Here is a 23,785-nt window from a genome sequence, read left to right as displayed (position 1 = left end):
CCAAAAAAAAAAAAAAAAAAAAAAATTAATGAAACTGAAGTCCAGAGAAGCTAAATGACTTGCCTAATTTAAGTCTTGGCTGTGATTTTGGCAAGATTTCAAGACAGTGAGTCAGAGTTTCCAGCAGAATCCAAGTTTCTGATTGCTAGGCTGGTGCCCTTACTAATTCTGTTGAACTCATCACAATTACCTATGAAGCCTTTACTTATTCTTTGGTTGTTTTCACCTTTTCCTCTCTCAGAGATTACTTGCAAAAGTCTTATGAGAATTCATTGGGAACCATAATTTCTTTTAATATATGTAGTCGGGAGACCTTTTTTCCCAAATAGGTACCGTCCAGCTTCTCTAAACTACATTCTCTCAACATTTTTAAATGTGCTGACTTGAAGTCAACAGTCAGCATTTGTTCTAGCCCACTGTTTCTTTTTTCCCACTAGTATAAGTTTTAGTGTAAAAAGAAAAGGTCATTTGTCTTGTTTTCCTTTTTTTTTTTTTTTTTTTTGGTTTTAGTCACCCGGGCTGGGGTACCATGGCACCATCATGGGTCACTGTAACTTTGCCCTCCTGTGTTCAAGTGATCCTTCCATCTCAGCCTCCTGAGTAGCTGAGACTACAGGTACATGCCACCAAACTCAGCTAATTATTTTATTTTTGTAGAGACAGGGTCGTTCTATATTGCCCAGGCTGGACTTGAACTCCTGGCTTAAGCAGTCCTCTGGCCTTGGCCTTGGTCTCGGTCTCGGCCTCGGCCTCCCAAAGCACTGAGGTTACAGGTGTGAGTCACCATGCTTGGCCCACTCTCAAGTTTCTGAGGATCACATCAGAGCCATATCGATAGCCTTTTTCTCCTATGACCCCCCCCCCCAACCATTTGAGAAGAAACTGACTAGGCACAGTGGCTCATGCCTGTAATTTTAGCATTTTGGGGAGGAGAAGGCAAGAGGATTGCTTGAGCCCAGGAGGTTGAGACCAGCCTGGACAACTTAGTGAGACTTCATTTCTACAGTAAATAAAAAAAATTAGCCAGACCTGGTGGCACGTGCCTGTAGTCCCAGCTACTCAGGAGGCTGAGGCGAAAGTATCATCTGAACCCAGCAGGTCAAGGCTGCGGTGACTGTGAGCATGCCAATGCACTCCAGCCTGGGTGACGGAGTGAGACTCTGACGCAAAAACAAAAAACCCCGTATCTTTCTATTACATATTTCCATTTTGTATTTCTTAATGGTGTACTACTAACTCTTAGTCTGCAAAGATGCCTCTTTTTGTTAGTCCAGTATATGATATGTGCCTAGTTTTTTGTTTTATTTTTGTTTTTGAGTGGGAGTCTCACTCTGTTGCCCAGGCTGGAGTGCAGTGGCATGCTCACTGCCACTGCTCCCTCAACCTGCTGCACTCAGACGATCCTTCCACTTCAGCCTTCCAAGTAGCTGGAACTACAGGCATGTCCCACCATGCCCAGCTAATTTTTTTATTTATTGTAGAGACGAGATCTCACCAAGCTACCCAGGCTAGTCTCGAACCCATGGGCTCAGGCAATCCTCCGCCTCCCAAAGTGCTGGAATTACAGGCATGAGCCACCACGCCCATCTGTCTGCCTGGTTTAAGGAACTGTTTTGCTCCTTTCTTGCAATGACATTTCAAATGTTACCCATCCACTTTACTTTGGTATATAACTATCTAAATCCCTAAGGATTATGCTTGGCAAATCTTCCTTCTCTCCCCTTGTTTAAACCTAAGCATTGCCACACAGCCCTCAGTGCCTGCTTCTTCCTGTGTCATGTAGCTGTCCGCCAGAGTGTCTGGCTTGGCAGCTTTCCCTGAACTTCTTTACTTTCTCTCTCAGAACTGAGTTCAAAGTTTTCTTGTTTCAGAGAGTAAATCCGCTGCCAAATGAATGCTTCGGTCTTTGCAAGCTGTAATCAGCCCTCTGCCCATTATTCTGATGCCTGGGCTATCACTCCAGGGAAACCAAAGCCATTTATGTAATGAACCTTCAAAATCACGCCTCTCATGGAAGAGAAGATGGGAATACCACCTCTCTACCGATTCTTCTACTTCTTATTGTATTTTTCAGACGTCTCCTTGAGAATCAGTCGATTCATTCTCTGAGAAATCAACAAAAGTCAAAGTAATTCCTTAGGCCAAGTCCAGTTAGGCTCTGTCATGTACTGAATGCCCTTAAGAAGCATCATATGGCCGGGCACGGTGGCTCAGCCTGTAATCCCAGCACTTTGGGAGGCCAAGGCGAGAGGATTACCTGAGCTCGCGGGTTTGAAACCAGGCTGGGCAACTTGGTGAGACCTCGTCTCTACAGTAAATCAAAAAATTAGCCAGGTGTGGTGGTGTGTGTCTATAGTTCCAGCTACTTGGAAGGCTGAGGGGAAGGAACACCTGAGCCCAGCAGGTCGAGGCTGCGGTGGTCATGAGTGTGCCACTGCACTCCAGCCTGGATGACAGAGTGAGACTCCAACTCAAAAAAAGAAAAGAAAAGAGAGAAGTGGAGCCAATAACAGAACTCACCTGTCAGCAAGTCACCCTAGCTAATTGGTTAGAATTCCTCAACCCACAGGATTCAAAACAGGATTGTTTCCAGCTTGTGGTGGAGCCTCCTGATAGGGTGTAATGATTCCACTTAGGTAATTAGAAGGCAGCAGAGACAGAGATGTCCCTGAAGGCACTCCACAGGTGCAACTTGCAAAGTTCTGCTGGTATAGACATTCTTCGCTCCCCAGCTCTTGTAATCTTGTGTTCATTTTCTCTTTTGACATTATTTACTGCTATCTTCCTTTCTAAACTTTTTTTCCCCTCATCTTCTTTTCTGGGCTGTTTCTACTGTCCCATCAAAGAAAGCTTTTTTTTTTTTTTCTGAGTCGGAGTCTTAGTCCAGTCTTAGACCCTGGCAGGAGTGTATTGACACGCTCATGGCCACCACAGCCTTGACCTGCTGGGCTCAGGTGATTCATCCACCTCAGCCTTCCAAGTAACTGGAACTATAGGCATGTATTTTCTTTTTTTTGTAGAGATGAGGTCTTGCCAAGTTGCCTAGGCTCGTCTCGAACCCCTCAATCCTCTTACCTCAGCTTCCCAAAATGCTGGGATTATAGGCATGAGCCACAACGCCCGGCCAAAGAAAACTTTTAATAAACCAGATGATAGACATTTCTTGGTCTCGTCCCCTTCTCTCCTAGAAGCAGGAAGGCCAGTGTACATGTGGTGACATATTTGATGCTAGTCTCTGGCAGGAAAATAACATAGAACACAAGCTTATCAACTAATAATGAAAGTTCGTTGGGAACGTTTGTGGTGTTTTGGTCTCTGGATGAACTGACCATCTCTGGATTCCTATCATTCCTTTTAAATCTGGGCCTGAGCTATTCCTAGGAAGGACTCATTGTTTGCTTTTTTAAGGACTGTTTTTCTTTTTTTTGGAATTGGAGTCTCACTCTGTCACCTAGACTGGAATGCAGTGGCCGCTCCCGGCCACCGCAGCCTCGACTTGCTGGGCTCTGGTGATCCTTCCACCTCGGCCTTCCAAGTAGCTGGAACTACAGGCAAGCGCTACCACGCCCGGCTAATGTTTTGATTTATTGTAGAGATGAGGTCTCGCCAAGTTGCCCAGGCGAGTCTCGAACCACAGGCTCAGGCAATCCACTCACCTCGGCCTCCCAAAGTGCTGGAATTACAGGCCTAGCCACCGAGCCTGGCCAGGACTCTTTTTCAACTGACCTTGTTCCATTTTCCCTAGCTAGTCTTCCTTTTAAATTTTAGTCAGTAGCATACCTAGAAGATTCTCTCTGTAAGCATTTTTTTTTTACACTAAAAATAATGGACAATAGCTAAAGGATAACAGGACCTGTGATCAGAAACCTCTGTATACATACTGCTTATTTGGCCTCACAGGATTTGCTGAGTCTTAAGAGGCCCAACACATTTGTGGATATTAGTTACATCTTCATGAGTCAGATTCTGTAAATGAATATATACAACATGAATTTACAGGTTTTTTTCTGGGTTTTTTTTTTCCCATTCTTTCTCTAGGGTTGCCATAGTTTCCAAATCTTTTGAAGGAAAAACTGATCGCACAGAAGAGTGGTATGGAACCCAGTACAAACAAGAAGCCATCTCAGATGAAGTCATCAAGGTAGAGTGAACTCTATGGATAAGCTTGATATTGTGAATAAGCCTGATGTATGAGAGGTCACAAAAATGTGTGCTCCCTAGATCCACCCACTCAGGGCTCAGAGTATAGAGACTGATGACCTAGTGTTGTCTCTGCCATCTTAAGAGACTTTAGCAAGAAGCTAGAGAGATGGAATTTGGCTTTTTGCAAGAAGACCTGACACTCTAGTCACTTTCTCGGGTGTCTGTCAAACCACCAGCATGGTGTATCAGGCAGTCTAAGAGGATTGAGTTTCAGGGTACCCAGGGAAGCAAGCACATGAAAGGGAAGAAGAGGCTGGAGCTGTCTCTGGGATTCTTACTGTCTTTGTTTTAGGAGGTACTGTATTTTATGCCTCCTATTGTATCACTGCTCTTTTTGTCAGTGTTAGGGGAATTCAGAATTACTTCAAAACAGATATAAGCCAGTATTTTACCCTACTCATCAGTAGTCACAACTTTACTTGTGACTCCTGTGTACTCACCTAGCACTTTTTCTTTCTTATCTTTGGGTTCTCATTGGCTACGTGCCTTTGTAATTGGGTCCTTTATTCATAAGAAGATACCAGAAAATCTTTTTTTTTTTTTTTTTTTTTTGAGTTGGAGTCTCACTCTGTCGCCCAGACTGGAGTGCAGTGGCCACTCCCAGCCACTGCAGCCTTGACCTGCTGGGCTCCAGCGATCCTTCCACCTCAGCCTTCCAAGTATCTGGAACTACAGGCACGCGCTATCACGCCCGGCTAATGTTTTTTGATTTATTGTAGAGATGAGGTCTCGCCAAGTTGCCCAGGCGAGTCTCGAACCCACGGGCTCAGGCAATCCACTCACCTCAGCCTCCCAAGGTGCGGGATTACAGGCTGAGCCACCGAGCTCGGTTTTATTTTATTTTTGAGTTGGAGTCTCACTCAGTCGCCCAAGCTGGAGTGCATTGGCACACTCCTGGCCACCCCAGCGTTGACTTGCTGGGGGCCAGTGATCCTTCTCCCTGAGCCTTCCAAGTAGTCAGAACAACAGGCGCACACTACCACTCCCATTGAATTGTTGATTTATTGTAGAGATAAAGTCTCGCCAGGTTGCACGGGCTGGTCCCAAGGGCTCAGGCAGTCTACTCGCCTCAGCCTCCCAAAGTGCTGGGGTTACATGCTGAGCCACCGAGCCCAGCCTGTTCTCCATTCTTTAAAGAGCTAGAGCAAATGTGATCTTAGGAATCGGTCAGCTCCTCTGTTCAGCAGCCACAGATTGTTCCTTGACCTCTACTGGTCGTTTGGGAGCTATGAAAAGGAAAGATAGATGAGTGTAAAATATGAGTGTCAGAAAGACTAGCTGAAGCTTCATGAAAACCCATCCATGGATCTTGGCAGTAGCCCCTTTATATGTGATGGAAAATGATGCTGTGTGACATTTGTCCTTTTAATATTTGGAAATCGAGCAAAGACATTGTTTCAAACTCTTGAATCTGACCCTTCCTGTTTGTGTGTGTGCTTTCATTATACATCCAGAAATGGCAGAATGCTGACCTGAATGGGAAATTTAAGCTTCCAACAAAGAATGAATTTATTCCTACAAATTTTGAGATTTTGACATTGGAAAAAGATGCGACTCCATACCCTGCTCTTATTAAGGTAAACTGTTAGAGTCAGCGATTTTAAATTTGAGGGTCCAGATGTTTTACATGGGGGGCTAGAGAGATGATTTACTATATTTGGTTCTGTGTTCTTGTGGAGGGCTCACATCCTAAGAGTTGACCCAAAAAGGTACAGAAAGCATAACTACAAGAAATATTATAAAGTGGAAAATAGTAAAGCAAGCAAACCAGCAAAACTACTAGACAACATAGACTCTGGGAAATTGCTTTCTTTGCAGAGAAGAAAAATAAGTCCGGGCTGTAATCACAGGTCTGGGAGGGTAGTGGCCTCTTCCCCATATCTACTGAAGACCAAGAGGGAAGCAGGTTTATACTGAGTCATGAACATTAGAGATCTTTAGGCAGAGATCTCTGGAGCCTGGAAGAGAGCATGTCTAAGGGGAGCCATTGGATCTCCTGCCCTTAAAAACAATTCTCATTATGACACAAGAATTATATGAAGTCATGGAGTTGTTAACGAATGGGAAGGGTTGTTGAAAAGTGGGATGTTTTCCCCCTTTCTCAGATTTTTTTTTTTTCTCTTTTTGAGTCAGAGTTCTCAATGTCACGCAGGCTGGAGTGCAGTGGCACCCTCATGGCCACCGCAGCCTTGGCCCGCTGGGCTCAGGCAATCCTTCCATCTCAGCGTTTCAAGTAGCTCGGGCGGCTGATGTGCGCCACCATGCCTAGCTAAGTTTTTGATTTATTGTAGAGATTGTCCACACTGGTTTCGAACCTCTGGATTCAGGCCATCCTCTTTGGCTCCAGCTTCCAAAGTGCGTGCATTACAGGCATGAGACACCGCACCTGGCTCAGTGGTCTTTTTATGCCATTATCTTAGACCTTAGATAAAGTGTGTAGATAGGTGGATCAAATTATTATGGCACATGCTCCTTTCTAAACGTGCAAACTAACTCATTCTAAATTCATGATTATAGACATACATCTTTCTTTTTATCTTTTTTTTTTTTTGAGTGGGAGTCTCACTCTGTCGCCCAGCCTGGAGTGCGGTGGCACGCTCCCAGCCACTGCAGCCTCGACCTGCTGGGTGCAGGCGATCCTTCCACCTCAGCCTTCCTAGTAGCCGGAACTACAGGCGTGCGCTACCTCACCTGGCTAATTTTTGATTTATTGTAGAGACGAGGTCTCGCCAAGTTGCCCAGGCTGGTGTTGAACTCGCGGGCTCAGGCAATCCACTAGCCTCGACCTTCCAAAGTGCTGGGATTACAGGCTGAGCCACCAAGCCCAGCCTCTTTTTATCTTTAAATGACCTAGGCTTCAGATGAATTTGATGAAATTTAATTAAACTAGGTTATTGTATAAGATAGATTATTAATGAGAGAATTATTTTTCTTTAAGCATGACATTTTCATGCTTAAAAAGAAAGAGAAAGCTTTCCTGTTTTTTTATTGTTTATTTTAACTAGACCTTCTCAGAGTAAACTAAGGAGAACATTAAACCAGTATATCACTTGTCAGAGATCCAAGGTTGTTTCAAGTGAGCATCTAAGGCCATTCTTAGTATAGCATGAGTGAAGTGGAGAGTCAAGATAGTGACTTATTTGTTTATCCTTGGCTATGTTAGTTATCCATTGCTGCATATCACATTACTCTAAAATTTAGCAGTTTAAAGCCGCAAACATTTATTATTGCACACAGTTTCTGAGGAGGATCAGGAATTCAGCACTGACATCGGTGGGTAGTTCTGGGTCAAGGTTTCTCATGAGGTTATAGTCAAGCTGTGGCCAGGACTTCAGTCATCTGAAGGTTTAACCAGGGCCAGAGGATTCTCTTCGAAGTACATTGCAGGCCTTAACTTTTTACCACATGCACCTCTCCATAGAGTTGCTTGACATGGCAGCCGGCTTCTCCCACAGTGAGTGACCCAAGAGGGAGTCGGTGATCAAGATGGAAGCCACACCATCTTCTGCAATGTAGCCATCACTTCTGACATATTTAGTTAGTCCAGCAGCTCAGCGTTGGTTCAGTGTGGGAAAGGAACTACACAAGACTAGCAGGCAGGGGATCATCGGAGGCCTCCTTGGAGGCTTGCTGCCACACCCTCCCAAGGACTCCTGCGTCTGTCTGCCTTCCAGTGTCCTGAAGGATGGGGTCAGGGCAGCTGGGATTGGCTTCTCCAGTCTGTCTCTTCCCCCACGGTGCCCCCATCTCCCTAATCCAGTGGACATACAAGGCTGATTTATCTCTGCTACAGGAGTCACCTTCCTACCTACTGACCCTCTGAATGTGCTTCAAGGCATAAGACAGCAGCCACCAGAGCAAAACTCTCAACTATTGCCTCTGTCCTCCTCCTCTTGAAGAGTGGTTTGATTGAACATTTTTGCTGAGGGCCTCTATTTCCCTAACCAGATTGTCTCTCCATCACAGGATACAGCTATGAGCAAACTCTGGTTCAAACAAGATGATAAGTTTTTCTTGCCGAAGGCTTGTCTCAACTTTGAATTTTTCAGGTATGTAAAATGAATCTAGCTATAAACCTTATTAGAATCAGCAATTACATTTCTAGAAGTTGTCTGTCCTTTTTAAGCATCTGTGTCTAGAAATAAAAAGAATTAGTGTTATTTCACCTAGATAAGGCTGCTGCTCTTTAAGAGGTTTTTTGTTTTTTGTTTTTTGTTTTGAGTTAGAGTCTTAATCTGTCACTCAGACTGGAGTGCAGTGGTGAACCTTCTGCTGGGCTTCAGTGATCCCTCCACCTCAGCCTTCCCAGTAGCTGGAACTATAGACGCACGTTACCACACCCGGCTAATTTTTGATTTATTGTAGAGATGAGGTCTCGTCAAGTTGACCAGGCAGGTCATGAACCTGCGGGCTCAGGCAATCCACTTACCTCAGCCTCCCAAAGTGCTGGGATTATAGGCTGAGCCACTGAGCCCGCCAAGAAGTATTTTAAGAACCAAAGTTAATCCCAGCACTTTGGAAGGCCAAGGTGGGTGAGATGATTGCTTGAGCCCAGGTGTTCAAGACCAGCCTAAGTGACATAGCAAGATCTCTTCTCTACAAAAAATTAGCCAGGTGTCATGGTAAGTGTTTGTAGCCCCAGCTACTCAGGAGGTTGAGATGGAAGGTTTGCCTGAACCCAGGAGATCAAGGCTGCGGTGAGCCATGATCATGCCACTGCTCTCTAGCCTGGGGGACAGAATAAGACCCAAACTCAAAATAAGAACCAAGATTATTAATTATTTTTCTTTTTCTTTGATGAGTATAGCCTTTAACTGAAATGATTTATGCTAGCTGTTATTAGGAGGGCTGACCCTAATTAACCTTTATCTTGGGTTCTGGGAAGGTTATCGATTTACCTAGAACATTCATTGAGGAAAAAATAAATAATTTCGGTTTTTGTTTGTTTTGGTTTTGTATTCCTGGAAGTTGCCCAGAAGAAGAGGTGGTAGTTACTAAGTGATCTGGAGTCCTGGCCTGTCATTTAATTGTCTGGAGCCCTTACGTATTGGTTACTTAAAAATTATTTAATAAAAAGGAAACCAGGTGTAGTGGCTCACACCTGTAATCCCAGCACGTTGGGAGGCAGAGGCTAGAGGATTACTTGAGCTCAGGAGTTCAAGACCATCCTGAGCAGCATGGCGAGACCTCATCTCTACAATAAATTAAAAAAAAAAATAGCCAGATGTGATTGTGCACGCCTGTGGTTTCAGCTACTTGGAAGGCTGTGACAGAAGGATTGCAGGAGCCCAGCAGGTTGAGGATTCACTGGCCATGAGCGTGCCACTGCACTCCAGCCTGGGCAACAGAGTGAGACTCCAACTCTAATAAAATTAAAAATAAGATAAATAAATAAAAAGGAAGATGTTCAGGAACAATGTATGAATAATACTACTATTGTGAAAATTTCTCAGTGTATCTTCAGCTCACCTCTATCTGGTACATACTTGTCCATAGGGCTGAGCTCCGTCCATAGCCTCTTTTTTTGAGATGATTTTGTTTTTATGACTTGTGCCTCAAGTTCTGAGCTGCTGTTTGCCTAAAGAAGGAAATCTGTCATCATGTATAATACTTGGAAAAATCCAACGACAGGCCAGGCGCAGTGGCTCAAGCCTAGAATCCCAGTACTTTGGGATGCTGAGGCAAGAGGATTGCCTGAGTCCACAGGTTCGATACCAGTCCTGGGCAACATGGTGAGACCTCGTCTCTATAATAAATCCAAAAGAAAACTAGCTGGGTGTGGTAGTGCATGCCTGTAGTTCCAGCTCCTTGGAAGGCTGAGGCAGAAGGTTCGCCTGAGCCCAGCAGGTCAAGGCTCCGGTGGCCGTGAGCATGCCACTGCACTCCAGCCTGGGTGGCACAGTGAGACTCCAACTCAAAAAAAAAAAAATCCAATGGCAGAGTCTTCATTTAGGATTTCCAGTTGAAGAATATTTGGATAGCTGTAAAACTTGCTCTTTGATTTAAATTCTCTAAGTGACTAAGCGTTTTACCCCTATTTTTGCTTTATTACCACTGGCTTTGATAAAATTATTGACTTTGTTATTAGATCATGGGTTATGTTTACTGTGCTTCTGAGTATTTGCTGCCAAACAAGCCAAGCGGGCACCTGCCTCAGGTCTTCAGCACTCACTATTTTTTCAGCTAGGAAAGTTCTCCACTCCACCCCTTAGATGGCCCCAGGGCTTGCTCCCTGGCTTGCTTCAAGCCTGGGTTCCTATATCACGTTATAACAATGGCCTTGGTAGACCATCTTATGTGAAGTAGCAATCTTCCTTCCCTACTGCTGCCATGCTAGCATTCCAATTCCCTTTACCCTGCTTAATTTTTCTCATAGCACTATCACCAACTGAGACCTCAGGTTTAAATTTGACATTTGTCTGCCCTACCTGGACTGTAAGCTCTGTGAGGTCAGGGAGTTTGCCTGGTGTCCCCTCATTATTTCCGGTGTCTAGAGAAGCACCCGGGCACTATAGTCCGCATGTAGTAGCACCCGGACATGTGTTAAATGAATGACTCTTACTTGCTTCTGGCAAAGGTAAGTAAGGTCCCACAGTCAAGCAACTTGAACCCCAACTTGGCCTTTACCAGCTCAGGCAACATGAGGAACCTTGTTTCTTATCTGGGAAATGAAAAATCATTCTGCCTCTGCAGTCCTGTTTAGCAGTGGCACTCTATCATTGTTTCTTTTGTTGCTCTTTCTTATTTAAATATTCTCCTAGGCCAGGCGAGGTGGCTCACGCCTATAATCCCAGCACTTTGGGAGGCCCAGGTGAGAGGATGGCCTGAGCCCACAGGTTCGAGACTAGCCTGAGCAACTTGACGAGACCTCATCTCTGCAACAAATCAAAACAGTAGCCGGGCATGGTGGCTCGTGCCTGTAGTTCCAGTTACTTGGAAGGCTGAGGTGGAAGGATCGCCTGAGCCCAGCAGGTCAAGGCTGCAGTGGCTGTGATCAGTGTGCTACTGCACTCCAGCCTGGGCGACAGAGTGAGACTCCAACTAAAATATCTAAATAGATAAATAAATAAGTATTCTCCTATTTTAATATTTTTCCCTAGTTCTGCCTGCAGTTACATGATAGAAATTATCAATTATTTTGCTGACAGTGCTCTTTATTGGTTTTGGGGAAAACTGAAGGAAAAGCTCACATTTTCATGGGTATCAGTTTTTGTAAGTTCCTAGAATTGCCACAGACAAATCCCCTACCTCTTACTCCTGTCCACCAAGGCTGTGATGTCATTGGAGAGAGTCATTGCAGCCTCCTGTTGGCCTTGAGCGTAGGCTTGGTTTTGGCCCATTCCCACTCCCTGCCTTTCTGAGTTGTCAGTTCTGCCTCTTCATCTGGGTAAGCGGCCCCTCCCTCCTCACTGCCACCAGCACACACACATGGCATATTTCAGGCTTCTCTTTCAGACATCTTACTTTTTCCTCCTAAGAAGATTCCAACCATATCCTCAGGACATTATACGACGCGATATTCCGTATCTGGATCCATCTCAAAAGGCCACCTCACCTTGAGAAGTCATAAATCAGCTCTTTTACTGTTGACGTTTTCTTCCAGCCCATTTGCTTATGTGGACCCCTTGCACTGTAACATGGCCTATTTGTACCTTGAGCTCCTCAAAGACTCCCTCAACGAGTATGCATATGCAGCAGAGCTAGCAGACTTGAGCTATGATCTCCAAAATACCATCTATGGGATGTATGTAAGTACCCACACCTTAGAGCCTTCCACTCATCAACATTTTTTACTTTGATTTGATGGAAGCGTTTTCGATTGAGGGTATGAGTTCCATTTCTTTTTTTGAAAAAATCTCTACGGCTAATCATATTTCCTCATCATTTAATTTTTCAGTTAGCTTTTATTCTAAGTATTCAGCTACCTACCATTCATAATGCGCAAATTTTCCTTGATTTGTTGTTTTTTTTTTTAATTTAACATCTTTCACCAGATTTTCGTGTTTTTCTACTTCAACAAAATCGGACCCCTGTTCAGTTTTGATCTCACCCATTCTGTATTTGAAATCTTGGTCTTTGGCAAAAGAGAATGAGGTCTTTCTGCTTGTGGTAAAACCTCAGGTTGACCCCGTGCCATTCCCCTAGAAATCCTAGTCGTGAGGCTGCATATTCATACTCTTCGGTCATGTTTCTCCATTGCCACATCACTGCTTGAGGTATCAAAGCATTTCTTTTGTTTTTCTTTTTGTTAGTCGCTACATTTATGCTGATCCTCTCCATTGCAACATGACATACCTGTTTATCAGGTTATTGAAGGATGATTTAAAAGAGTATACATATGCAGCACGCCTCTCAGGTTTGAGCTATGGCATTGCATCAGGAATGAATGCAATACTTGTAAGTAAAATGCAAACCAAAGAAAAGGCACCACACCATTGAAGCATTATGTTGAGCTTGGACAAACTATTAACTTCTGCATTTTTAAGCAAGAGGGTTGATGGTTTTTTTCCTTACACCCTTCGAATGATTGAAGAACTCAAATAAGTATTAGTTCCACTAATGAATGATTTAGTAAGGCATAGTGCCTCTTGTGAGCATTTGCATGCTTTTTTTGCTTGAGATGTTTAATATGTTAATCCTGAAAGCATGTTGTTCTTTCCATATATTTGAGTATATTAACGTCTGTAAGTGAAAGATATCTATAGTTACTATAGTGGTGCTTGAATTTTACTTATATATAGCCCTTCTTTATTTCTGCATATAGTAGCAGAATGTTCCCATGTTCAAATACACCCGACATTTTAATTTAACTTATTTTAATGGCCAGGTGTGGTGGCTTATGCCTATAATTCCAGCACTTTGGGAGATCAAGGTAGGAGGATCACTTGAACCCAGGAGTTCAAGGCCAGCCTAGGCAACATAGAGAGTCCTTGTCTCTACAAGAAATCAAAAAGTTAGTCAGGTGTGGTACGGGCCTGTAGTCCCAGCTACTCTGGAGATGGAGGTGGAAGAATTGTCTGAGCCCAGGAGGTCGAGGCTGTGGTGAGCCTTGATTGTTTCACCGCACTCTAGCCTGAGTGACAGGGTGAGACCCTATCTCAAAAGTAATAGTTTAACTTATTTTATAGCATGCACCATTAGCTATTTTATGTGTTTTAAAATAAACCTCACTAAATGCATCCAAAAAATAACTAGATACTTTTGTCTCAAAAGTGTTTCTGATATGTTTCCAAGCTGCCTTACATCTCAGTTCCAAATTAACATGCCTTTTATGGTGCACATCCAACTTGACTTTTCTTGAAAATATATTGTATATTTTAGTAAAAATAAAAATGAGATCATTTCTGGGGACTTATTTAAATTTTTACACAAAAGAGTTTAGGATTTTAAAATATATTTATTTCACAGTGACTTTTTTCCTTCACATAAACTCTTGGCTGTGCATGGTGGCTCATGCCTGTAATCCCAGCACTTTGGGAGGCTGAGGCAGGAGGATTGTTTGAGCCCAGGAGTTCAAGACTTGGGCAGCATAGTGAGACCCGTCTCTATAAAAAATTAGCCGGGCATGATGGTGTACACCTATAGACCCAGCTACTAAGAAGGCTGAGATGGGGGATTGCTTGAGCCCAGGTGATCATGCCACTGCACTGCAGCCTGGGTGACAGAGTGAGACTCCAACTCAAAAATAGAAATAAAAAATAAATTATCTAGTAGTTTTTGTTAAATGTATAAGAATGCATGTAATCTAACCATTCTCAGAGTCCACAGAAATTAGATAGAAATTAACTCCAGATAGAAAAGTAATAATGTACTTACCTTTTTACTTTTTGCTGTTGATTTTTAGTAGCCATATTATCATTAAAACAAGTAATTTTTATTGATGACAAAATGGGTTTTCTACTCCTTTTGAGTCTAATTCCTACAGGAGACAATGTGCTTTTCATACCCAGTGACCTTTCCTCCTGCCAAGGCCCTGGCCATTCTTCCTCACATGGCAAGACTGTCCAGGGCATTTTAGCTGTCTAGTTGCAGTAACTCCTGTGCTACTTGGGGTGCCCCCATGTGCAACTAGAACAATAGGAATTTCCCATTCCCTGCTTTTCAAAGTGTTAGGCATTCAGAGACACAGGAAACTGCCCTATAGCAGAATCCTGGTGATACATGCTGTGTGTCCTTTCTGCACATGTGTTCGTTCAGCCATTGGCTTTGGGGACATCAGCAGAACGCATCAAGTAAGCAAGTGGTTATGATTGTGACTCTTGATTAGGCAACACTGAATGACAAAGTGGCAAGATGCCATATCATACAAAATCGGGGCTGCCTGGTTTCTCCAAAGATGATTTTGTAAATACTTAAGTATAAATAATTTGGGGACATGTGTAACAGATTGCTGGATAACACTCCTCTGTGATTTTTTTTTCTTTTTTAAGAGACAAGGTCTTGCTATGTTGCCTAGGCTGACCTTGAACTCCTGGGCTCATGCAATCTCCTTGCCTCAGCCCCCTACAAATAGCAGGTACTGCAGGTTTGTACCTCCACATCCAACTTCCTCTGTGATTTTTTTGCCTTCTGACTACACTTATAAGAACCTTAAGCCTACCATCTGCTAGAAATGCTTTTTTTTTTTTTGAGTCAAAGTCTCACTCTGCTGCCCAGGCTGCAGTGCAGTGGCACTCTCATGGCCACCGGTGCCTCGACCTGCTGGGCTCAGATGATCCTTCCACCCCAACCTTCCAAGTAGATGAAACTACAGGCGCACGCCACTACACCTGGCTAATTTTTTTTTTTAAATTTATTGTAGAGATGAGGTCTTACCAAGTTGCCTAGGCTCGCAATTCTGTCACCTCCATCTCCTAAATTTCTGGGATTACAGGTGTGAGCCACTGCGCCAGGCAGAAATTCTTTTTGACCAAAAAAAATTAACTACATTTTATTATCAATTTTGATATGAGAACTTGAATTTTGATTATATAATCTACAGCACTATGGTGTGGTGTCAGGTGACTTTACCTACTATTGATTTGGTTTAGGAAAAGTAAAATTATGCTTTTGAGTATGACTTATTATAAAGATGGCTAATGACCAGGTGTTGTGGCTTGCATTTATAGTCCTAGCTGCCTGGGAGGCTGAAATGGGAGGATCACCCAAGCCCAGAAATTTGAGTCCAGCCTGAGCAACATAGCAAGAGCCCATCTCTAAAAAATAAATAAATAATTTTTTAGAACAAAGATGGTTAATATTATCTCCCTAAGTATTAAATTATATTTATGAGAAGTTAAATTAATTGAAATTTTTGTTTCATTTTTATTTTAATATACTGGCTTTGAGATTTTCTAAATGTTTAAAAATCAAGCTTAAGTTGCGTATTTGGAAATTGTTTCATTATATTTTTAGACTTTTAATACCCTGAATTCTTTCTGTAGCTTTCGGTGAAAGGTTACAATGACAAGCAGCCAATTTTGCTAAAGAAGATTATTGAGAAAATGGCTACCTTTGAGATTGATGAAAAAAGATTTGAAATTATCAAAGAAGCAGTAAGTTTTCTGAACTCATGTTTGTAACTTATTTTTTTTAATTTATGAGATAATATAACTATTTTATGAGAATTTTTGGACAAGGAGAGAGGAGGAAAAGAAGCATTCATGATCCATTGCATTCATCTTACCCTGTCTTTGCTAAATCCTGTATTTTACCCAGAAAGCAAGCCGCATAGATGCTGGTGGACACGTGGCTCTCTCTGTGGGCTCTAAGTGCTAGTGCAGTTGCAGCTCTGACTTCCAAAGCGAAGCACCTAGTAGCTGTCAGGGCCTCCTCAAACGTTTCATCCCAACCTCAAGTTCAGCAGAACACACAGTTCAGCAGAGGTCTGCCCTACCATAAGAACCTTGTCACACGAGGGCTTGCTGTTTAGGTTTGATATATCTCCCAGTTAAATTCAACTCACATTTGGCCCAGTAATGGATGTATGATAAATGACCACCTTGATACACTACTATCAGGCTTCAAATCAAAATCAGATAATCTTATATGTATACCTATCCATGTTGCTTGCTTATAGAGACTTGGGGATGGCTTTATCATGTAGAAGCTAGAGGTGCCAAGAGACATCCCCTGAAAACAGGGGGCAACTTTCTGAGGAATGCAAGATGTCCTGTAGTGAAGGCACCCAGAGTCTATGTCGGAGCTGGGAGTTAGGCAGCAATGTGGACAAGGAAAACGCATGCCCTTTAGTCTAGGGTCAGAGAGGAACAGGCGCCATGCATAGTTATACAACTTCAGAAGGGAGAAAGGAATACATCTTCCTGCATCCCACAGAATTTCTACAGAATGGGGTTTGGTTATAGCGGGTCTTTGAGATGATTTTTATAATGATTTTTAAAAGATTTGTAAGATTAACGAACCCACGTCTCTCCCTCACTAGTACATGCGATCTCTGAACAACTTCCGGGCGGAGCAGCCGCACCAGCACGCCATGTACTATCTCCGCCTGCTGATGACAGAAGTGGCCTGGACCAAGCATGAGCTGAAAGAAGCCCTGGATGGTGAGGCTTTTTCTACTTCAAGCCTAATGCGGTCTTCATTTTTCCTTAAAATCATGTTGGTGGATCCTGTTAGCAAGTATTTATACTTTCAAATAATGTGCCGTTCTAGTAAATCCAGCTGTGCATATTTTTTTATTAAAACTGGTGGGTAGGATGATTTTAGTTAGCAATAATACATAGTTTCAAATAGCTAGAATGATGTTAAACATTCCCAATGCAAAGAAATGATACACGTTTGAGATAGCAGATGTGCTGGTTACCCTCTTCTGATCACTATACATTATTTTTGTTTGCTTGTGTGGTTTTTGGTTTGGGGTATCACTCTCGCCCAAGCTTGAGTACAGTGGCACCATTACGGCTCGCTGCAACCTCAGCCTCCTGGCCTTAGCCTCCCAAGTAGCTGGGACTACAGGTGCACACCACTATACCCAGCTAATTTTTTTATTTTTGTAGAAACAAGGTCTTGCTGTGTTGCCCAGGCTGATCTCGAATGCCTGGGTTCAAGCAGTACTCCCACCTCGGCCTCCCAAGTGCTTGGACTACAGGCATGAGCCACTGAGCCTCACCGTGTTTGTCAATTTTTAAAAAAATAAGATTCCTGCCAGGCATGATGGCTCACACCTGTAATCCCAGCACTTTGGGAGGTGGAGGTGAGAGGACTGCCTGAGCCAAGGGTTTGAGACCAGCCTGGGGAACTTGGCAAGACCTCATCTCTACGATAAATCAAAAAAATTAGCTGGGCACGGTGGCGCATGCCTGTAGTTCCAGCCTCTCAAGGCTGGGTGGAAGGATCGCCTGAGCCTAGCAGGTTGAGGCTGCGGTGGTGTGAGCGTGCCACTGCACTCCAACCTGGGCGACAGAGTGAGACTCCAGCTCAAACAATGATAAAATTAAAAAAAAACAAGAATAGCAGTGGCCTTCGAAATGGCTTTTGTATTTAGGCAGTTTAGCCACATTTACTGTTTTCAGCGTGGCCCCACCACAGTTAATCATTACTGTTCATAATTTCTGCAGATGACTGAATGCTCTGCTGCTGCTGTTGTTGTTGTTGTTTTTCCCCTAAGGTCTTAAATCTAGTTTCAGAAATTTTGCTTGAAATCTGAAATTCCTTGAGAGCCTTCCTTTTATCTCCTTTATTTAGTGTCTGGTGTGATATTATGCCCTCTGTGTGTGTCTGATGAGCACCTATTGAATAGGTGAAAGTGACTTTCAGTGTTGCTGGTACTGGAAAAAAAATGAGGATTTGTAGCACCTTTTTTTTTTGAGTCAGAGTCTTACTGTCACCCAGGCTTGAGTTGACCTGCTGGGCTCCGGCTTCCCAGTAGCCAGAACTCTGGGTGTGCGCTACCATGCCCGGCTAATTTTGTGATTTATTGTTGAGACAAGGTCGCACTATGTTGCCCAGACTGGTCTCAAACCTGCAGGCCCAGGCAGTCCTCTCATCTCAGCGTCCCAAAGTGCTGGGAGAGCAGAAGTCTCATTCTGTTGCCCAGGCTGGAGTGCAGTGGCACGTTCCTAGCCACTACAGCCTCAACCTGTGGGACTCAGGCGATCCTTCCGCCTCAGCCTTCCAAGTAGCTGGAATTACAGGCATGCGCCACCACGCCTGGCTAATTTTTTGATTTATTGTAGAGATTAGGTCTTGCCAAGTTGCCCATGCTGGTCTCGAACCCGCGGGCTCAGGCAATCCTCTCGCCTTGACCTCCCAAAGTGCTAGGATTAGGCCTCAGCCACCACGCCCGAACCAGTACTCTTTATTATTGGTTTCTACTTCCCAGTATTACTTTACCAATTAATCTTTCTTCCTAAATGCTCAGCAATAAAATGCCATTTTAAAAAAGAGCTCTTTTGAATGTTTAATCATCTTTTATGACAAGTTCTTATACTTACGTAACACTGTGCTTTTGATGTCTTCAGTGGCATATCAAAAGCAGTGTTGAAAGTTATTATTTTGTTGGTTGCCTCAGGCACTGAGGAGGAGGCTATATTATAAAATTCATTAACTAGAGCAGATGCTTTCTTTTATCAGGACAGTTAATATACTTTCTTTGCAAAATTGTTGTGGTCATAGCAAGAATTATACATTTAAAAATACCACATAATTTTTTTTTATTATAAAGATGTGGGGTACAATTCAGGGTTAGGTATACAAACATTGATTATGCAGGTACCCTTGCTGATGAGGTGTGCCCCTCCCTCCCCTAGCAGTTTCCCTCAACTGCCAATCCCACCCCCCCTCCCCTGACTATTTCCCACTATTGCCAATCCCTTTCTTATTATAATTGTTCAAGGTCCGCTTATGTAAAAATACCACATAATTTTAAATATGTTTTCAGAAACCTGTTTTCATAATCAAGAAGCAAAGGTTTGAGGTTTTTTTCCCTTTGTTAGAATCTGGGTCAGGTGACATGGGAATTTTAAGTGAAGTAAGCTCTAAAGTATCTCAGAGGCATGTGAAGTCTTTCCAAATGTGTTTTATAAATTGGTTCCAATTCTCTGCTCTAGTAAATAATCATGCTGTTTTGATACATGAATATATACTCCCACAATAGTCCAAAATGTCAGCTTGGCTCAATCTAGAGATAGCTCTGGGAGAGGCTGGCTCGCCCATGACTCTGAATCATTCAGCTGTCCAGGTGCCAGGATAGCAGGAACCTCTGAGCGCAGTGTATTCCAGCAGCGCTTACTACCTGCCTGCCATGCACCCAGCCTAGGACTACCCGTGCTTGAGGCTGAAAAAACAGCCAATTAGGCCATATATGGTGGCTAACTCTTGTAAACTCCAGCACTTTGGGAGGCTGAAGCAGGAGGATCACTTGAGGCCAAGAGTTCAAGACCAACCTGGGCAATGCAACGAGATCCTCTCTACAAAAATAGAAAATAAAAATTAGTTGGGTATAATGACGCACACCTGTAGTCCTAGCGATACAGGAGGCTGAGGCAGGAGGATGGCTTGAGCTTGAGGCTGCAGTGAGCTATGCTTGTGTCATTGTCCTCTAGCCTTAATAGAGCAAGACTCTGTCTCAAAAACAAAATAAAATAATCCACCAATCAACTAGATGGAATTTCTTTTATCAGAGAGCTGCAGTCTATGGTAAAGCATAAAGTTGAATAAATCATTTCAGTAGAGACAAGAGAGTAAGTATTGTGGTGGAAGCTTCGGAGTGCTGAGGGAGTCTAGAGAAGGGGACTCCTAGGGTGACACAGTGGAGTGGGATGAACATCCCTTGGGAGTTAACCGAGGCTCACATCCCAGCTCTCGCTTGGTGACTTTGGACTTGAATTTTCCTAACCTCGGTTTTCCAACCTTTAAAACGAGAATAGTAGTACATACCTATAAGTGTGAAAGACAGTATCTGTAAAATACCTGATCAGTGGTAAGCACTTGTTAATTCCTTTCCCACATTTCTCCTTAAAATTCAGTCACTAATTTTAACATCTGTTGGTAGACCTTGCTTGTGGCAGTTATTACTGTGGTGTCCTAGTGAAGAACGGACAACTCTTTCTTGCAGAAAAACTAAATCAATGCATGTAAAAGGAATGAGAGTACCAGAAAGATTGCCATTAGAACACCGTAGTCATAATTGCTATAGGCAGTATCCACCAGTAGACGCTAAAATTAGTGGGCAGAATTTAAGGGAAAACAGGATATTTGTTTAATCTCAAAGTAAATATTTATTCATCACACGGGGAAAAACAGGCTTTGATGGGGAGGTGGACTTTTCGAATGACGTGCAGAGCTTGTGTGAGTTACTTGATTACAACCAAAAGAATAAAATAGCACATTTACAATGAGGACATCTGGCAGAGACCACCTTAACCAAGTGATCAGTGTTAACATCACTAGCAGTACAACATTGCAGTTTCATGCACCCCCTGACGTGATGCGCTGAGAACACATCACCTTTGTGGTGTTCTTCCTAGTAGTGCGTGAGTGCAGCTTAATCATGAGAAGGCACTAGACAGATCCAGATGAGGACCATCCTATAACCAAGCAGTGCTCTTCAAAACTCTTAAGGTCACAAGAGAGCTGGGTGCAGTGGCACGCCCCTGTCATCCCAGCACTGTGGGAGGCCCAGGCAGGAGAATCGCTTAGCCCCGGAGTTCGAGACTCGCCTGGGCAACATGGGGAGCCCTCATCTCCATCCCCCAAAACAAAATTATTTGGACAGGGCAGCACACCTATAGTCCCAAGTACTCAGGAGGCTGAGGCAGAGGGATCATCTGACGCCAGGAGGTTGAGGCTGCGGTGAGCTGTGATGGTACCACTGCACTCCAACCTGGGCAGCAGAGTAAGACCCTAACTCAAAAAATAATAACTCCCAAGGTCATAAAAGACAAGGAAAGACCACGGAACTGTCAGACATTAAAAGAGGTATGTCAGGTGAGTGAATTGCCTGAGCCCGCGGGTTCGAGACCTGCCTGGGCAGCAAGACCTCATCTCTACAATAAATAAAAAAATCAGCCAGGTGTGGTGGCGCATGCCTGTAATTCCGGCGGAAGGATCGCTGGAGCCCAGCAGGCCGAGGCTGCAGTGGCCGGGAGCGGCCACTGCCCTCCAGTCTGGGTGACAGAGTGAGACTCCAACTCAAAAAAAAAAAAAAAAGAGGTATGTCAGCTAGATGCAGTGGGGGATTGTGAATTCGATCCCAGAACATTAAAAGGACATTAATGGAAAAACTAAAATCCAAATAAAGTCTGTACTTTAGTTAATAGTATTGTACCAATGCTAAATACTTAGTTTATTTGTTTAATCTCAAATGTATTATGGTTACAAGAAATGCTAGCATTAGGGAAAACTGGATGAAGGGCTTACAGGATCTCTCTTTTGCCATTTTTTGCAAGTCTTCTGAAAGTCTCAGTTTATCTCAAATACAGAGCTGTTTTTTAAAAACCCCTGGGTAAAGCTCACTAATTCTCCTACCTTTACAGATGTCACCCTTCCTCGCCTTAAGGCCTTCATACCTCAGCTCCTGTCGCGGCTGCACATTGAAGCCCTTCTCCACGGAAACATTACAAAGCAGGTGGGTGGCCGAGGTTCTGGCAACTTTTGTGGATCAGTGCAGAAGATGATTTTCCTCTGTCTCAAGATGACTAACCAGCACGTTGCAGTTGACTCAGCCTTCTCTTCTCTCTGGAAAGTAGGCGAGGTCACAGGAGACGTTAGAGTAATGGCGCTTCACTGAGGACCAGCTTTCATGGCTGCCTCCTCTACTGTTGCCTGCCTTGTGCCGTCACAGGAGGAAGTGGGAGTACTTATCACCACTTGATGTAGGGAGGCAGGACTGTGTCATGGATAAGAGCCTAAGCTGTGGAATCAGCCTGCATTCAACTTCTATTTCTGCCATATGCTAGCTATGGCATCTTCTGAAAATGTCTCACTCTGTCCTCAGTACTCTTATCTATAGAATTTGTTATTGTAGGCCGGGTGCAGTGGCTCAAGCCTTGGGAGGTCGAGGCCTGGGCAACTTGGTGAGACCTCGTCTCTACAATAAATCAAGAAAAATTAGCCGGGCATGGTGGTGTGTGTCTGTGGTTCCAGCTACTTGGAAGGCTAAGGCGGAAGGATCACCTGAGCCCAGCAAGTTGAGGCTGCAGTGGTTGTGAATGTGCCACTGCCCTCCAGCCTGGGTGCCCTCCAGAGTGAGACTCTGACTCAAAAAAAAAAAAATTCGTTATGGTAGCACCTGCACCCTGGGTTATAAGGATTAAACAGTACATGCCACATGCTCGGCACATGGAAAGCACTGCAGGATTCCCATGGCAGTCGGCCTCAGGATCCCTCCATCTCTGCCACTTTGCTCTTCTGCCAGCATAACTGTATGCCCAAAGTTGGATGTTCTAAGTGGCAGAGACAGGATTCTAACTTAGGTCAGTTTCCCTGCAGTAACACTTTAGGCGCACCTCCTTTGCTTTGCCATGATGCCAGGTGTCTGTGATCAGGGTCATTTCACTTGGGACTGACTTTCTATCACTAGTACTTCTCCAGCTCTGCAGTGCCTTTTTTTCAACATCAGCGCTGACGATTTGGTCTCTGCTTCTCTTTATTGCTACCATATTGACTATATTGCAGAGTGACTATACTGACATTCTGTTTTTGTCCATTTGAATAGGAGCAAATGTCTTTAAGATTTTAAAATTCATCTTTATGACAAATGGAGCTAGTTTATTTTGCAAGCATGTTGTTTTCGTATTGCAACGGATTACCATCCAGTATACTGTTTCTATTTTCACAAATGAGATCTGTTTATGTTTTTGTAATGTGCTGGGTTATGTCTTTTTCCCCAGGCTGCACTAGGAGTTATGCAGATGGTTGAAGATACCCTTATTGAACATGCTCATACCAAGCCTCTCCTTCCAAGTCAACTGGTTCGGTATAGAGAAGTTCAGCTCCCTGACAGTAAGTTGGGATGTTAGCACTTTGGGAATGGACCGCTTTGACATACAATGTGGGTAAATGCAAATGGGTTGTTTCACCTGGATGGTGACGCATAGTTTAATCCAAAGATCCTCTGGAATCCTCTACTGTTTACTGAAGTATGACTAAAGATAGAGAATGCTGCCAAAAAAATATCTGGCAGGAGGGCCAGAGAGGTGAAATTGGAGGTAGACAAGTACTGGGAAGAGAATGATACTGGAATCAACTGGTACGTGGATATAGGGGGGTTAGGAAATAAAAAAGCACCAAACTAAAGACATATTGACTGTGAAGCATGAGATAAAATTTATGTATAAAAAATGGAAACTGGCCGGGCACAGTGGCTCATGCCTATAATCTCAGCACTTTGGGAGGCTGAGGTGAGAGGATTGCCTGAGTCCATGGGTTCGAGACCAGCCCGGGCAACTTGGTGAGCCCTTGTCTCTACAATAAATTAAAAAATTAGCCAGGTGTGGTGGCGCATGCCTCTAGTTCCAGCTACTTGGAAGGCTGAGGTGGAAAGATCACCTGAGCCCGGCAGGTCGAGGCTGCGGTAGTAAGCATGCCACTGCACTCCAGTCTGGGCAACAGAGTGAGACTCCAACTCAAAAAATAAAAAAGG

The 23,785-nt window shown here is 43.7% G+C and overlaps 1 protein-coding gene across 2 annotated transcripts in view; it reads left to right on the top strand.

The window, feature by feature from the left end:
• IDE (insulin degrading enzyme) overlaps positions 1 to 23,785 on the top strand; it is a 79,828-nt gene that overhangs the window by 44,624 nt on the left and 11,419 nt on the right. For both annotated transcript variants that reach the window (XM_021715312.1, XM_021715313.1), the window contains 8 exons: positions 4,039 to 4,141; positions 5,658 to 5,780; positions 8,170 to 8,252; positions 11,807 to 11,951; positions 15,627 to 15,737; positions 16,625 to 16,745; positions 21,678 to 21,769; positions 23,034 to 23,145. In XM_021715312.1, coding sequence (XP_021570987.1) covers positions 4,039 to 4,141; positions 5,658 to 5,780; positions 8,170 to 8,252; positions 11,807 to 11,951; positions 15,627 to 15,737; positions 16,625 to 16,745; positions 21,678 to 21,769; positions 23,034 to 23,145 — 890 coding nt within the window. The remainder of the gene's footprint in view (positions 1 to 4,038; positions 4,142 to 5,657; positions 5,781 to 8,169; positions 8,253 to 11,806; positions 11,952 to 15,626; positions 15,738 to 16,624; positions 16,746 to 21,677; positions 21,770 to 23,033; positions 23,146 to 23,785) is intronic.

Source organism: Carlito syrichta, unplaced genomic scaffold (assembly GCF_000164805.1).
Source record: "Carlito syrichta isolate Samal-C Ts95f unplaced genomic scaffold, Tarsius_syrichta-2.0.1 Scaffold306983, whole genome shotgun sequence".
Lineage (NCBI taxonomy): Eukaryota > Metazoa > Chordata > Mammalia > Primates > Tarsiidae > Carlito > Carlito syrichta.
The sequence above is the reverse complement of the archived record's forward strand: the minus strand, read 5'-3'. Positions and strand labels throughout refer to the sequence as shown.